This window comes from Coffea eugenioides, chromosome 1 (assembly GCF_003713205.1).
Source record: "Coffea eugenioides isolate CCC68of chromosome 1, Ceug_1.0, whole genome shotgun sequence".
Classification (NCBI taxonomy): Eukaryota; Viridiplantae; Streptophyta; class Magnoliopsida; order Gentianales; family Rubiaceae; genus Coffea; species Coffea eugenioides.
In genome coordinates, this window is record NC_040035.1 from 544,974 (window position 1) to 559,798 (window position 14,825).

The 14,825-nt window shown below is 35.5% G+C and overlaps 2 protein-coding genes across 4 annotated transcripts; one reads left to right on the plus strand and one right to left on the minus strand.

Moving 5' to 3' along the window:
- The first annotated feature begins 1,921 nt into the window (after positions 1 to 1,921).
- On the plus strand, positions 1,922 to 6,350 carry LOC113750238 (pyruvate kinase, cytosolic isozyme). Its single transcript, XM_027294264.1, has 3 exons — positions 1,922 to 2,286; positions 4,252 to 4,713; positions 5,265 to 6,350. The coding sequence occupies exons 1-3, from the start codon at positions 2,032 to 2,034 to the stop codon at positions 6,075 to 6,077; spliced, it is 1,530 nt and encodes a 509-aa protein (XP_027150065.1). The 5' UTR covers positions 1,922 to 2,031; the 3' UTR covers positions 6,078 to 6,350.
- Positions 6,351 to 7,748: 1,398 nt separating this feature from the next.
- On the minus strand, positions 7,749 to 9,868 carry LOC113760218 (E3 ubiquitin-protein ligase SIRP1-like). Of its 3 annotated transcripts, none has more exons than XM_027302784.1 (2): positions 9,740 to 9,865; positions 7,749 to 9,141 (listed from the first exon to the last, which is right to left on the minus strand). In XM_027302784.1, exon 2 carries the CDS (start codon positions 9,076 to 9,078, stop codon positions 7,918 to 7,920), a length of 1,161 nt encoding a protein of 386 aa, XP_027158585.1. In that variant the 5' UTR covers positions 9,079 to 9,141; positions 9,740 to 9,865; the 3' UTR covers positions 7,749 to 7,917. The 3 variants fall into 3 exon arrangements, 2 of the variants coding, with proteins under 2 accessions (XP_027158585.1, XP_027158590.1); XM_027302789.1 differs by having other exon boundaries at positions 7,749 to 9,162; XR_003467030.1 differs by lacking the exon at positions 7,749 to 9,141 and adding an exon at positions 9,196 to 9,270 and having other exon boundaries at positions 9,740 to 9,868.
- Between the last annotated feature and the right edge of the window lie 4,957 nt (positions 9,869 to 14,825).

A 14,825-nucleotide genomic window follows, 5' to 3' on the forward strand; every position in this document is an offset into this window, starting at 1 on the left:
TTATTAAGTAGCTATTATTTATTTTATTACTTAGGTTATATATTTACATTTAAAATAACAACAATAGCTTGACAATCCTTGAACCAATAGAACGTCAATTATTGTTAACTAAACTAATTTTACATTGATCAAAATTAGTCTAGAAAATGAAATGTTAATAGCAACAATTGGTAAAAAATAGCAATCTTTTAATTTTGGGAAAATAAAAAATAAGTTCCCAAAATATTTCACTTTTATTTTTAAAAAAATCTCAACTTGTTAATTAAATTCAAAATGATTTATTATAAAAAATATTCTTCCTCAAATTAACATCAATGATTAGACATGAGATTCAAATATGGGAAAAAAAGAGATAAAAATATGGTAAAATATCTCTCATACATATGTCATGGATATTGGAGACTTTTGGCAAAAAAAATTTTTGTTGTTAAAATAATATGGTATTGCAGTGTGCTAATTATTTTAGGATCATTTTGTACATGAACTAAATTTAATTTAAATTATACAATAGATTATATATGCATGTGATTTTTGTTTAGTGGTTGGATCTTATATTCGTGAACAATATCCAGAGAAAAAAAATTTCAGATTATACTAATTTTGTTATTTTTATTATTGTATTAATTGTTACACTATGTCTCTCATTTTGTTAGATCTATATTAATACAAGTTTAATTCTTATTATTTCTTGTGTCCCAAACAATAAATATATTAAAACTTTATCATCTTAACTAGGAAGATGTGTTGTTATTATTATTCAAACTTTTAAACTTTTCAAAAATTATTCAAAATTATAATATGATAAAATTTTATTATTTTATAAGGTTATGTGAAAGGTCAAAATATTTTTCACATAATATTTTAAAATATATAAATACAAAAAAATTTTAAATTATACATATAATCATGTATTATACAAGTATATTACGAGTACTTACTAACTAAGGTACTAAGTTTTAATCATTAATAAAATATTTTATTGTTATTTCAAATAAACTTCCTAGTATTGGTTTGGTATAAGTTTTTTAAGCAAAATAGTACATATGTGCCATAAATTAGTAAGTTTTGGTCATTAATCAAATTTAATATGTTATAAGTAAGAATTACTATTTATGTATAAAAACTTACTATTACTTGAACTAAACTTACTCTCTCAAAAGTATGTTTGGGATATAAAATAGTAATTTATCTCTTTAAAAAGTAAGTTTCATATTTATTCCAATTTACCTTTTGAGACACAAAAGTTACTAATTATTACGGTTAACTTACTATTTTAGATGAGAAACTTACTTCCTTATTTTTAGGTATTATCCTATTTAGGTGAATAGGTCCAACAGATAATTAAATGGTCGCTAAAAGTATAATAACCTGTTATATCAGGTAAAAACTGTTTAGTTATCATAACGATAGTTACTACAACATTTTCCGTATGTATTACCTTCTAATTATTGTATAGTTTTTTTAATTTTTTTCTAACTGGGAAAGGGTAGAATTTATAAAAATAAAATAAATATCACTTAACGTGTTTGGACTCCTGAATCCTTGTCAAAAAAGGAAAGCAAAAAAAAAAAAAAAAAAGTTCTCTATCGTTACCTCATCTAGAAGAAATTGCATAGCACACAATAATATTAATATTAATATTAATTTTGTGAACATATATGTGTTCATTGCTTGTAACTTGGAGACCAATCTCGTCAGTAAATCTATACATTTCTCTGGCAAACTCCAAACAGTAGATTACCATCCAATCCTACTTCTTCTATTGAATATATTCTATGACACCAAAACCAGCATGAATGGCATAAACAAAGAAAACAATCCCCAAATCCCACGTGGCATCACCCCTCCAAATAGTAACCCTCCACGTACCCAACCCCAACCAACCTCCCTCCCTCCCTCCCTCGCTCCCTCTGGTAAAACCAGACGTGTAGATGAAAGATTATGAGATTTAGGTCACCTCACCCATCCCACCCTCCCTCTCCCCACCCACAAACCCCTAACCCTATACACAAGAAACAATAGAATTCAACCATGGATAACCACCACAATGGAGGAGGAGGAGCTGGTACAGCCGCTGACCACAGGCCTAAAACCAAGATCGTCTGTACTCTGGGTCCCGCTTCCCGCTCCGTTCCCATGATCGAAAAACTCCTTCTCGCCGGCATGAACGTCGCCCGCTTCAATTTCTCCCATGGATCCCACGACTACCATCAGGAGACCCTCGACAATCTCCGCTCCGCCATGGACAACACTGGCATCCTCTGTGCCGTCATGCTCGACACCAAGGTCCATCCCTCCTTCCCCTTTCTCCCTTCCTTTAAAAAAAAAAAAAAAAATCTGTGTCTACACACACACACCCACACAACCATAGCCACACATACTTGAACATGGAATTTCTCTTTGTATCGGATTGGTTGTTTGGTTGGTTGGTTTCTCACCATCACTGTGTTTCTCCTTTTTTGGATCTGTTGGAACTTATAAGGCTTTTCCTTCCATTTCCGTTTCTCACTGCATGCTCTACTGTATATGGACATTTGAGGAAGTACAAATTCGTGGAAGAATTGTGTCACTTTTCATGATGATGGTGCTTGGTACTAATTACTAGTACCATCTCCTACCTTTTTTTGTTTCCCTTTCCTTTCGCGTTTTCTTCTTCAATAGCTGCTTAACCGTATACCCCTCCTACATTTCTCTTCAGTATTGTTGTTTCCTTCCTTCTTTCTCTCTGTGTATCTGGTTGCCTTTTCCCTTACGTTCTCGGTTGTTTTCAATTTGATTTTTTGACCCAAAAATAATGAAGAAAAAAGCCAGCACTTGAAATTCATTCAGCCACTATTATGCCTGTGATTAGATCGTTGGTGTTTCCTGTCCACTCGTTTTCATGCTTCTTTCAAATGCACTAGGATGCACCTTCCAGGTCATCCATGTCTAACGTATCTACGTTGAGCTACTTCTTGTCGGACTGGACTCTCCACTCTGAAAGTTAATTGGAAGATGCCACTATCGTAATCAAATTTGTTCAACATAAATTGGTTTGCTGCTTCACTTAACATTCTTTAAACAGATGTCTGGAGTCTTAGGGTGCGTTTGATAAAACTGAAGTCTGAAATCTGAAACTTGAATCCATTAAGTTATTGAATTGTTAAATATTAAATATAATACATTTGAGTGCATATCACATTCAGTGATAAGTGAATAACTTGTCACTTAATTTTAAGAGCAAGTTTTACCTAGAAAATTCAGCACCACTTAATTAATTTAGATATTCAATTTTTCGTTATCAAACGGTCTGAATATGTTAAGATCTGAACCATTAAGTTTAAGTGCTGAATTGGGTTATCAAACAGGGCCTTAGTTATTATCTATGAGGCTGAGATTGTTTTAGACGTATTATGTCACTTGCAATAGGCAAAGTAAGTCTACGTTTGTTTTACAAAATGGTAAAATGAGAGATTTTCTTCTTCTTGTTATTCTTCACGGGAAAAAAATTGGTAATCCCCATGTCATGGTTCAGTTAAATCTGAAATTTTGGTTTTGTTGCATGTCCAGCTTATTTACATATTGGTTGTGTTGAACTGCCGAACTGATACAGGCATTGTTTGAGAATAGTGTCAACCCAGATAATGGATTGTTTGATTCCTCTTAACAGATGTACCTGTTTCACAGGAGAATATGAGTTGTCAGTGTGGGTAGTAATTTTATCATCATTCCCTTCCTTTCTGTTTGTGCTTGTAAAAGTCCTTGTTTGGAGAACAGTTATTGGCTTGTGATGGTATACAGATCTAAATTTCAACCATCAAGCATAAATAAGTCATTTGCTTGTAAGGATTGTGAATTATGCCTTTTGGATGATAGGAATTTATAATAAATTGACCGTTGCCATTACTATTGGGAATTTGGGCAGCTTTGTACTTCATTTTATTCTAGTTTTAGTTAGATGCATTAATTTATCCTTTCCCAAACCGTGGCCCTATAGGACTTATTTGTGATGTCAGTCTATAATAGAGCTTGACGCACCTCTGAAAAACTAATAACTAGAGAGCATGTGATGAACTTTTGGGTTAAAAAAAAATGGAATCAAATTGAAGAATTTTTTTGGGTATTTGGCAAGCATGGTGGCAAGTTGACAGTTTGCATGCAAGCTAAGAATTATTTGATTCTGATTATGAGTATCGTATACAATTTGGCAATATGCTGCAATGTTGGGACAAGGATCTTGACTGTTTAATTTTGTATATTTTGCTTGGCCAGGGTCCGGAAATTCGAACTGGGTTTTTAAAAGATGGGAAGCCTATCCAACTGAAACAGGGCCAGGAGATCACTATTTCCACTGATTACAGCATCAAGGGAGATGAGAATATGATCTGCATGAGCTACAAAAAGTTGGCTGAGGATGTAAAACCAGGAAGTGTAATACTCTGCGCAGATGGCACAATCTCATTTACTGTTTTGTCCTGTGACAAAGAACAGGGAATTGTTCGATGCCGCTGTGAAAATACTGCTGTTCTTGGTGAGAGAAAGAATGTCAATCTCCCTGGTGTAATCGTGGACTTGCCAACTTTGACAGAAAAAGACAAGGAAGACATCTTGAAATGGGGAGTTCCTAATAAAATCGACATGATTGCTCTCTCATTTGTCCGGAAAGGTTCAGATCTCATTGAAGTCCGAAAGTTGCTTGGCGAACATGCAAAAACTATCCTTCTTATGTCAAAGGTTTGTCGGAACTAAACTCGTTGCAAAGGTTACATTATACATTTTTATTCAAGAAGGTAGGTTAAGAGTATTTTTGCCAGTGTCACAGGAACTTGGCTATTTTTATCACCTGTGCTTCTCACTTATACACACGTGAATGACCCAAAACAATTTTATATTGTCTACTTAGTTTGAGAAATAGTTGAATGCACACGTAAAACATCTAGAAGAAGAAATGAAGAACGAGAGGAAGTTGTGGTTATCTCTCCAATAATTATTCTCTGAGCTGCTCTTGAATGAGGTCTTATCGTGTACATTTTTTTTTTCAGTGAGGCCTCCTTTGAGTTTTAACAATGTGGGCCATAAACAATCGGGTTTATTTCTTAAAACATGAGAGGATTTGACTTTCATATGATCCAGCAGTCAGCTGGAAATGATGGAAGTTATAATTGGACATCAAGCATGGATAAGTGAAGGGTCTCAAGCTCATATCAAGATTTTTGTTCACTGCCTCTAACACGGGCACAAATGTCCCATTCTTCCTAATGTTTTGCATTTGGCTGCTTTTGTAGGTGGAAAATCAAGAAGGGGTGGCGAATTTTGATGAGATTCTGGCTAATTCTGACGCGTTTATGGTAGCACGAGGTGACCTTGGAATGGAGATTCCTATTGAAAAGATATTTTTGGCTCAAAAAGTAATGATTTATAAGTGCAACATCCAAGGGAAGCCAGTTGTAACTGCAACACAGATGTTAGAGTCGATGATTAAATCTCCTAGGCCTACACGGGCAGAAGCTACAGATGTTGCCAATGCAGTACTTGATGGTACTGACTGTGTGATGCTTAGTGGTGAGACGGCTGCTGGAGCTTATCCAGATCTTGCAGTCAGGACTATGGCCAAAATTTGCATAGAAGCTGAAAGCACAATTGATTATGGAGATATCTTTAAGCGGATAATGGCAAATGCACCAGTCCCTATGAGCCCATTAGAGAGCCTTGCATCTTCAGCTGTTCGAACAGCTAACTCAGCAAAAGCAGTTCTTATTTTGGTTTTAACCAGAGGAGGGAGTACAGCAAAGTTGGTTGCCAAGTATAGGGCTGGCATGCCAATACTATCGGTGGTTGTTCCAGAAATTAAGACTGATTCTTTTGATTGGTCATGCAGTGATGAATCTCCAGCCAGGCATAGCTTGATCTTCAGGGGGTTGATCCCTGTTCTGTGTGCAGGATCTGCTAGAGCTTCTCATGAGGAGTCAACTGAGGAGGCGTTGGACTTTGCACTTCAACATGCTAAAACAAAAGGACTGTGCAAGGAAGGAGATCCTGTTGTGGCCTTGCATCGTGTTGGAACTGCTTCGGTCATCAAGATTGTGACTGTGAAGTGATTTTTATATTCCGTTCGAGTATTAACTCATGGGTTGGTTGTTGGAAGGTCAAGGAATAAAACCATTCTGATTCTGCTTTTTTTTTTTCCACTCCATCTCTAATAGGGTTATTGACGATGGTTGTATCCTTTCTGATGTTTGCTTTAGTACTTTGTTAAACATTGTTCAGAAAAACTTTTGCCAGCCCAATGAGGTGGATCTCGCAATTTTTGGCTATTTGATACATAAATGACATAAAAGTGAGACCGAGTTCTGGTCTTTTCGAGTGTTAAATGGAGGCTTTGCTTTATGAGATTGGGAACGGTACGATATAGTTAGAGAATACACTTGGGAGCATACTTCAAAGTCCGGTCGTGGTCGTGGTTCGGACTGTTCTATATCGGTCTCGACGAGATCCAAATTTTTGAAATATTTAATATTTTAAAAATTATGAATAATATAAAAAAATATGATAAATAAAAATAATAAAAATTTGAATTGATTCGGAATGATTCGGCAATTCATTATCTCGGAATCATTTCGTTATGATATCGGAGAGCTCCATTTGGATAACAATTCGGCCGAGCCGTCTCGAACCATGCCTGGGGCCGAGTCTTTGAACCATGCCGGGGAGCTGTCCAGTTTGAATTCTACATCACTAAAGCTATGATACACTGGTGAATGCGAATGAGTTTGCAAAAACCACATTGTTTTCTATTTTTGTTAGGATTATATTTTTTTAGGATTTCGTCTAAATTAGCCAAACTAATAGAAGTGTAAAATCTCCTCGTGGTATTATCTGCATGGGCACATGAATGGCGCTCTCTCTCTCTCTCTGCGCTATAGCATTTAAGCAGATTGGTATTCATCAATTTCGTCCTGCTGGCCTAGGTTAAACCACACCCTTTTTAAGTGGTTCCTACAAACCATACGATTGTATTTTGTTGACAAATGCGGTTAAACTTCAATCAGAATTTCATTCGCAGCTCAGAACTGGGTCCATGAAAAAAGAAAAGAAAAGAAAGGTCTCAGGAGATACAACATAAGCCACGCGTTTAGTCCTCGGGCAGAAACTCAAATTCACCAGTAGCCAAGTAAAGGAAAGAAGGAAAGGACCAACAAAGGGCTTTGCTATTCATCAGATGAGCCGTTTGTTTCCAAAGCTAACTCTAATTTTCTGCCACTGCGGCTCCCTTGCCTTGATTAGTGCTAGTCTAACCGCTTCTATGAGTTCTATCTATCAAAAGGGCATGACTTGCTTGGCAATTTACTCTCAGGCAGGAAATGAAGACATCGGTGCAAGTAAAGCACATACTAAAAGACATCAATTTTGCTTGCATCTTTGGAAAATTAGACAGTTTGAAAACGAAATATGTATTATGTACCCTTTTCTTCAGCCAAAAAAGAATGACTTGAAGTTCCAACTTCCAACGGAAAATAGAACTACAGCAACCATATATTGGAACGAAGAAAACTTACTTTAATCATAAATGTCAAAATTTCACAGAACCAACACTGTCAGCTAGCTTCAAATGGGACATCCATTTTTAAGTATGGAACTTTAGATAATTCACAAGATCCATCAACTTGAAGAAATCTCGCATCCACGAAATTGGAGATAATATTCCACCACAGATACAAAAAAGAACCCAACCCCCCCAAAAAAAAAACACAAAAAAAAGGTTTAACTTCTCCAGATAAATCCTCCAGATAAATTACTATAGCATATAAAAACGAAATATACTCACATGTTCACAATTAATTAACAGGGTGGCGGTTTATGTACAAAAAGGGAAAAAGAGAGAGAAATCCAAGCAACATAAAGGCCATACATCTGATAATAAAGATTATAATCACAAACTTAGTTATCATTTGTCTCAGAACTACGTTGGGATGTATTATTGGATGACTCAGGTGTTGAAGATGAATTACCATTGCCGGATGAAAACAAACTGCTAAAAGGCCACGGAAGTGGTAGAGAGAAGCGTCTTGTATTTTCACTCCTTCCACCCCCTTCTCCACCTTCACTTCCACTAGCGGCAGCATTATTGCCTCCTGCATCATTGTTATTGCTACCATTCCTAGACACCCTTGACTCCAGTTTTGATTCATCTGAAGGTAACTGATAGCGACAAACAGGGCACGAGCTATGAAGTTCCAACCACGGTAGAATACACCCAATATGGAACCTATGCTTACAAGGCATCTCTTTTGCTTCAGCACCAATCTCAAAGTCTTCCAAACAAACAGAACATTGTGAAGTTTCCTCAACTGTCACGGATGGCATGGCTTCCACAGCCTCTTTCTGAGCTGGTGGCGTCCCATATCTGTTTGGATCGTTCTCTGCCAGTTGCTGCAGCAGCAAGTCTAAACCAGGACCAACAAAATAATCACCCAAGGAGCCAAACGGCTGGTTCTGAGAGTCACTACTGTTGGAATCATATGAACCCTGTACAATGATGGTCTGATTGAAGGGATTGATCAGAATCACGCGCTCCCCGTCCCTGATTTCTCTATCTCTAGGGGGCCTGACATCATTTCTAGAGTTGTCTGACTCAGATGACATGCCAGCTCGAATACCCTGGAGAAGCTGCAGAACAGTGGCCGAGCTGCTCCTCCTCCTTCGAATGATTGATTCTAGTTCACGATCCAGCTCTGTCTCCTCCCCCTCATTGCGATGGCGATGGTGATGGTGATGGTGATGGTTATTGCTATTTAATTCACCATCATGATCATAATCGTCGTCGTGATCATCGTCCTCAAACTCTAGACGTCTGAATCTGCGGCGACGACGTGGGTTGCTCATCATGCCAAGTAATATTGGAGCCCAGAGGGAGAGAGCGCGATCTGAATCGGAGGCAGAGCCTCCAAAATCAAGTGGGGCTTCGTTTCCCGCGGTGGACATTTCCTCGACAAATCCACCTTGACAGATGGGGCATTTAATTGTCTCAATCTCCATGATCGGACTCACAACTCGAGAGCAGGCGTGACACCAATATCTTGACATTTCTGCTTCATCCATTTTGTAGTCCTATTATCGTTTTGAATAATCGAGTCTTGGGCTTTTCCGCTTCTCCCCGTGTATCTGTCACGATAACAACAGTATCTTCACTAAGAATGTGTTGGCAGAACCAATATTAATATTGACCCCGAAAAAAAACACACACACAAAAAGAATCAGCGAAACAAAACGATCGATTGCCTAGCACTGGGCCTGGTTAACAATAAACAACAATCAATTCATTAGGTAATTTAGCCGTGGGAATTCTCAAATTCACAAATCTAATACCAAAAGCTTATGCATTTTTTAGAAACCTGCAAAATCATGCTGACATGCTTAGCAAGCGGATACAAATGACGATCCCAAATGACAAAAACATACATGTATACAATCAAGAAGAAAACTGTGAATTATTTTTTTTATAAAAAAAAAAAAAAAAAAGTAACGCAATGCGTATGAAAAGATTCTCTTTCTGGGCAAAGGAAAACCAGACAGGAAATCTGGGAAAAAGGTAAACAGATCAAGTAGAAGATAGATTCAGCGATGACTAAGTTATTAGTTGGAGGAAGGTAGGGCGATTGGGGGCGTTCATCTGCTTACTTTTGTCGTTACGACTCAGGCCAATAAAAAATGCAAAAACAAGAAAACAAAATGGAGAATAACAGCAACCAAAGGAGATAACCTCAAGACTTTCAGCGGCAGTTGAAGATCCAAATCCAACTCCCAAGAAGGATGAATTCTTGCTGCTTTCTCCTCTTCTTCTTCTTCTTCTTCTGGTTGTTGTTGTGGATCCCCAAAACAAAAAAAAGAGTTGAAGGGTTGAATGGTGGGGGCTTTATAGATATAAATATATATATATATATATATATATATACATATATACGCGTAGTATGATTAATAATAAAATATTATTAGTACTATATTATGCAAATTATAATAAATGGAGGTAGAATATAAATACTCCATAGAAAAAGGAAATATTTAATAAATATTACCAGTTGTCAAAAAAAGGAAAAGAAAAAAAAAAAAGAAAGGCAAGGGTCTGGAAGCTTACAGAACTAAATGACCCAAGCCAAGTCCAACCTCACCAAACATCATTTGAATACGTATAATCAATAACAAGAGGGGGACCCCAACTCCCGCACCCCGGCCCGGTCAAAAAAAATTTGAAATCTTAATAATCAACTATGGACGCGTTTAGTGTACTCCAGACGCAGGGATTAGTCGGGTCGCGTAAGGATTGACTCGGACATCCTCTATGTTGATAAAAAAAAAAAAAAAAAACTACTATAGACACGTTTAGTGTGTGGGGTGGATTGGTAGTTTGCGTTGTGTAGCTTAAATGGAAGGAGTTTTTTTTTTTTTTTGGTCAAAATTAAATGAAAGGAGTTGGAAGGTGTTGAAATTGCTTGATTGTATTAGGCATCTAGCAGGCATCGTGGTGTGATTTTACTTTATTGCCCTGCTTCAGTGATGTTGGTTTATGTGTCTACTTTCTCAGCGATGCATAGAGAATTTGATGTCTCACTTGAGCGGCGCAAATAATAGTGCTTTGTGCGCTGGCGCTTCGCTCTTCATTTGATCGTGAACTGGTTGTGACCAAATTGCTGAAATTTAGGGTATAAAAGGAAGTTGAGATTGTCCGTTCTCAAATCAGTGGTGTACTTGAAACGTTGCTAAAGTGACAAGCTGCAATTTCCTCTATTTAGAAATAACAAATAATATATGTTTGCTTCTATTTTAATAAATACATACAATGAATCAAATCAACAATATTATGTATATAAATGAAAAGAAAGTTTTCTTACATATCTCATTGCACTAACAATTATGACTTTCTATTTAAAATCTCATTGGTAACAATTATGGCTTCCCATTTAAAAAGTGCTCATAAATCGACCATGATTGACTACGTGTATAATGCTCAAATACATAAGGCATTATGTGAGTATAATAGAGAGCATCACTTATGCACTCAAAAATAATAGCAGCAATGGATTTTGAAAAACAAATAATAATAGATTCATATTTTAGAAAAAAAAATAAATGTAATTTTAATGAATTATTGATTTAATATTTGAAGGGAACCAACGAGTTAGGTAAGGTTTTTAAAAATTTTTATTATGTTGTTATTTTATTAAAATTATTAATTTAGCTTGTTAGCCCAAGTCGGGACCAGATAAATTATTATTTAATAGAAGTTACTAATTTATCAAATACTAATTTATAGAAGTTTTACTATATAAACGAAGTTACAAACGAGAGAATTGTAGTTTTTGTCTCAAATGTTGAAAGCATAAAAAGTTTTAATCCCAAAAATTTGGATGAGACAAATGTAGTTCCAAAATTTTCAATTTCTAAGTACATTTAATCTCATTGACTTATTTTTGCGAATTGCTATTAGAATTTATAATGTATCATTAGTGTCGGCAAGTAATTTTTTGAAAAAAAAAATTAAAAAATAAAAAAAGGAGGACTAATTACCCACTTGCTATGTAACCTATAATTTTTTTTTTATCAATCAATTTTTTTATTATGGGATAAAGACTGTTACTCAATACATTAGCATGTGAGTAATTAGTTATTTTTTATTATGGATTATGGCTAACAATCCATTTTTTCTTGTTTTCAGTTTTTTCTAGAAATTTAGTTGTTGTTGGCATATGATATAGCACACGTAGCAATTAGCAAAAATTAGTGAATAAGACTAAATGCATTTAGAAATTGAAACATTTGAGATAACATTTACTTTCATCCAAACTTTATGGATAAAAACCTCTCGTGCCTTAAACATTTAGAACCAAAATTACAATTCTCTCGTGTGTGTGTGTGTATATATATATAAACATATAGAATATGAGTATCACTGTGTGTGGAGTTAGATTAAAATAAAGCATTTTAGTCCCTCATAAATCTAAAATCTACTCCTTCGGTCAATCACATTTTTAATCGTATTTTTGCCCAAAATAGCGACAGACACATCACATGTTCAAATATTTTTTTATCCTGTTTTTATGAGTAACTCATGTGCAAATATCAAGTTTTTTAGTTAAAAAGAAGGGATAATTTCATAAAACCTCCCCTGAGGTTTTTGTCAATTGCACTTGCCTCCCCTCAACATCTGAAAATATCACTTACCTCTCTTATTTGAGAAACTTAAGTAACTTGTCAGCCCAAATCAGAAAAAGGTGGATTAAAATACTAGTATCAAGAGAGAGAAAGAATTTTAATCCCAGAAATACCCTTTTTATTTCCTACAAAATGTTATTTTAATAAATGTTTAAGTAACTGGGTGGTAGGGATACAAAAGCGAAAAGTGTGGGGTGTTTGTGAAAATCGAAGAAGTATGTGAAATTTGTCATCCAAAAATTTGTACCGCTCCAAGAATGGTGATTCAACGCAGCTATTACCATTGTCATCCAAGAATGTAATTCAATGCAAATGAGTAATGCATGACGAATTTAAATATCAACAAAACTAAAAGTAGTCAAAAGCTTTGTTTTGAAACTCGGATCGAACCGAGTAGACATCCGGTCTGAGTTGTCTTAAAAAACCGTGAAACAAAAACTCGATCAAACTGGGTCGAAAATCGGATTTGACCGAAAACCGAAAGAATCGCTTTTTTTTCATATTTTCTTTTTTGACCTTTTTTTATTCTTTCTTTTAACTACTCTCAAATCTCTTCACATATCCTACGATAAATCTCTCTCAAACAACTCTAATGGAAGATCCAAGTTAAAAAAGTGATAAAACATTAAAAAAAAGAAAGTAAAAAATTCACCTAGAAATATTTTATCAATTTTATTATTTGATCCCTAGAGTACTAGAAAACTATTATTACACCCAGAAACATTTTAGAACATATATCTATAGCCCTAAATTCTTGTAGTATTTTTCAAACAAGCCCTCCAATTTAGTTCTAAACTTGTTGAATATGCATTAATTTGTAAATTGCATAAATTGCTACTTAATTATACTACCTTATTTGTATTTTCTTGTAAAGTATTTTAGAAACATCAAACATACATTGAACATACATTTCTTAGTATTAATATGCTTTTGGAAAATTTACATAATATATTAATTTTTAAAATTAAATATAATTACAACATCATGATGGCATCATCTGGTTCTTGGATGGGTTCGACCCTGACTCCTAACTTCGACCTAGTCGATGGTCGGTTTGAGTTTCAAAACATTGGTCAAAAGTAAATAAGAAGCTACAGCATATTTAGTGCAAATCCAAAATGCAACATCATATGATAAGTACTAGCTGTTGCAATCCAAACTTGCACAAAACACCATCTAAGTTTACTACTACAATTAGATGGTGAGGATTGCAAACTGCTAACATAGTTCCAAATGCATGTCCAAAAGTAATGAGTGGGCAGCAAATTTGAGATGACATCCACGAAGCACCACTCAACAAAGAGTTACATTGAGTTTTAGTAAGTAATATGTTAAGAGTTAATAGTGCTATCATATGTAATAATTCGATCAGCTGGAAAGGTAGCTTTCAAGATTACTTAGATCTCATGCTGAAACTATTGGTAAGGCTTTGACTGTCCATATTGGCAGCCGCTTCAATGCTTATAGAGACTTGAGTCTGGGAATTCTAATTGGTATTAGTTGCAGAAACTGGTTGTGCACTCGCAAAAGCATTTCCCTTTCCTTTTTTGGAACTTTTAGCAGTAGAAGGACTAGCCCTTTGAGAAGTTCTTCCTCTCTGGAAAACCCAAAAGAAACTTATATCCTATGGCACAAGAATTTCAGTATAATTTGTATTGCTTTGTATACCACTTACCTTTCTCTTGGAAGCACTTCCAGTAGACTCGAACATTCACAGCAGTAACATTAGTTGGCGGAGTTTGATTACTTCCTTGACTTGAAACCACAACAGGAACATTTCCTTGTGCATGGTCCTAGGATGAATAAAATTCGAGAGATAGAAAAACTTAAAATGCCATAATCTTTACTTAAATGCAATATTGACCTCGCTTACCCAAAGCACAGATCCCGCTAAACTAGTGCTAGCAATGTCCTTTCCTAGTTTTGCCCTCCTAATACTACCCTATGATCAAAACACATAATAGTTTAGTTTCACGTTAAAAACTATGGTAATCTGTATAAATATTGTTCACTTTTAACCTGATTTCTAGAAGTAGAGCTACCATTCTTTGCATTCACAGGTGCTCCTTGGCATGTCCTTCTGTTATGACCAAATGCCTTACAGTTGGAACACTTGAAAGTAGTTGATCTCTTTGTCTGAGAAAAAGGAACACCTTTATCAGCTTCCCTTCTGCTATTTGTTCTTGGTCTACCCAGTGCTTTTCTAAGGGGTGGTGGTAAAACAGTTTTTGGAAGCACATCAGGCATAGACAACCATTGCTGAATATGTAGAACTGGATGGATCATTGAGGAGTAGGTCCTCAAGTACTGATCCTTTGAGAAAGCTTTCTCACAGTAGCTGTCAAGTGTCTCCTTCTTGTACATCACTCCTAATGCAGCATGCTTGGAATTCACCACAATCACAATAATGTCTATCAGCTAATTTGACTATACAAGTCTTATCAAAATTGCCTACTTCAAAAGTATCCTCACTAGCCATCATTAACTCACATCTTCATGACTTTTGTGTTATCATTCTCAACTTTTCAAACACATTTGGGGTTACAGGAGACGTGCATGTCAAGGACAAACAGATTGATTACAAGCTCACTCTTATGAACTTTGAACATTTCCTTCACAGATTGATCATCAATGATATC

Excerpts from the sequence above, each read along its gene's own strand:
- LOC113750238 (XM_027294264.1), top strand. The coding sequence starts at position 2,032 with ATGGATAACCACCACAATGGAGGAGGAGGAGCTGGTACAGCCGCTGAC. Across the intron at positions 2,287-4,251 it reads CCGTCATGCTCGACACCAAG|GGTCCGGAAATTCGAACTGG; the intron begins GTCCATCCCTCC and ends TTGCTTGGCCAG. Across the intron at positions 4,714-5,264 it reads CTATCCTTCTTATGTCAAAG|GTGGAAAATCAAGAAGGGGT; the intron begins GTTTGTCGGAAC and ends CTGCTTTTGTAG.
- LOC113760218 (XM_027302784.1), bottom strand. The coding sequence starts at position 9,078 with ATGGATGAAGCAGAAATGTCAAGATATTGGTGTCACGCCTGCTCTCGA.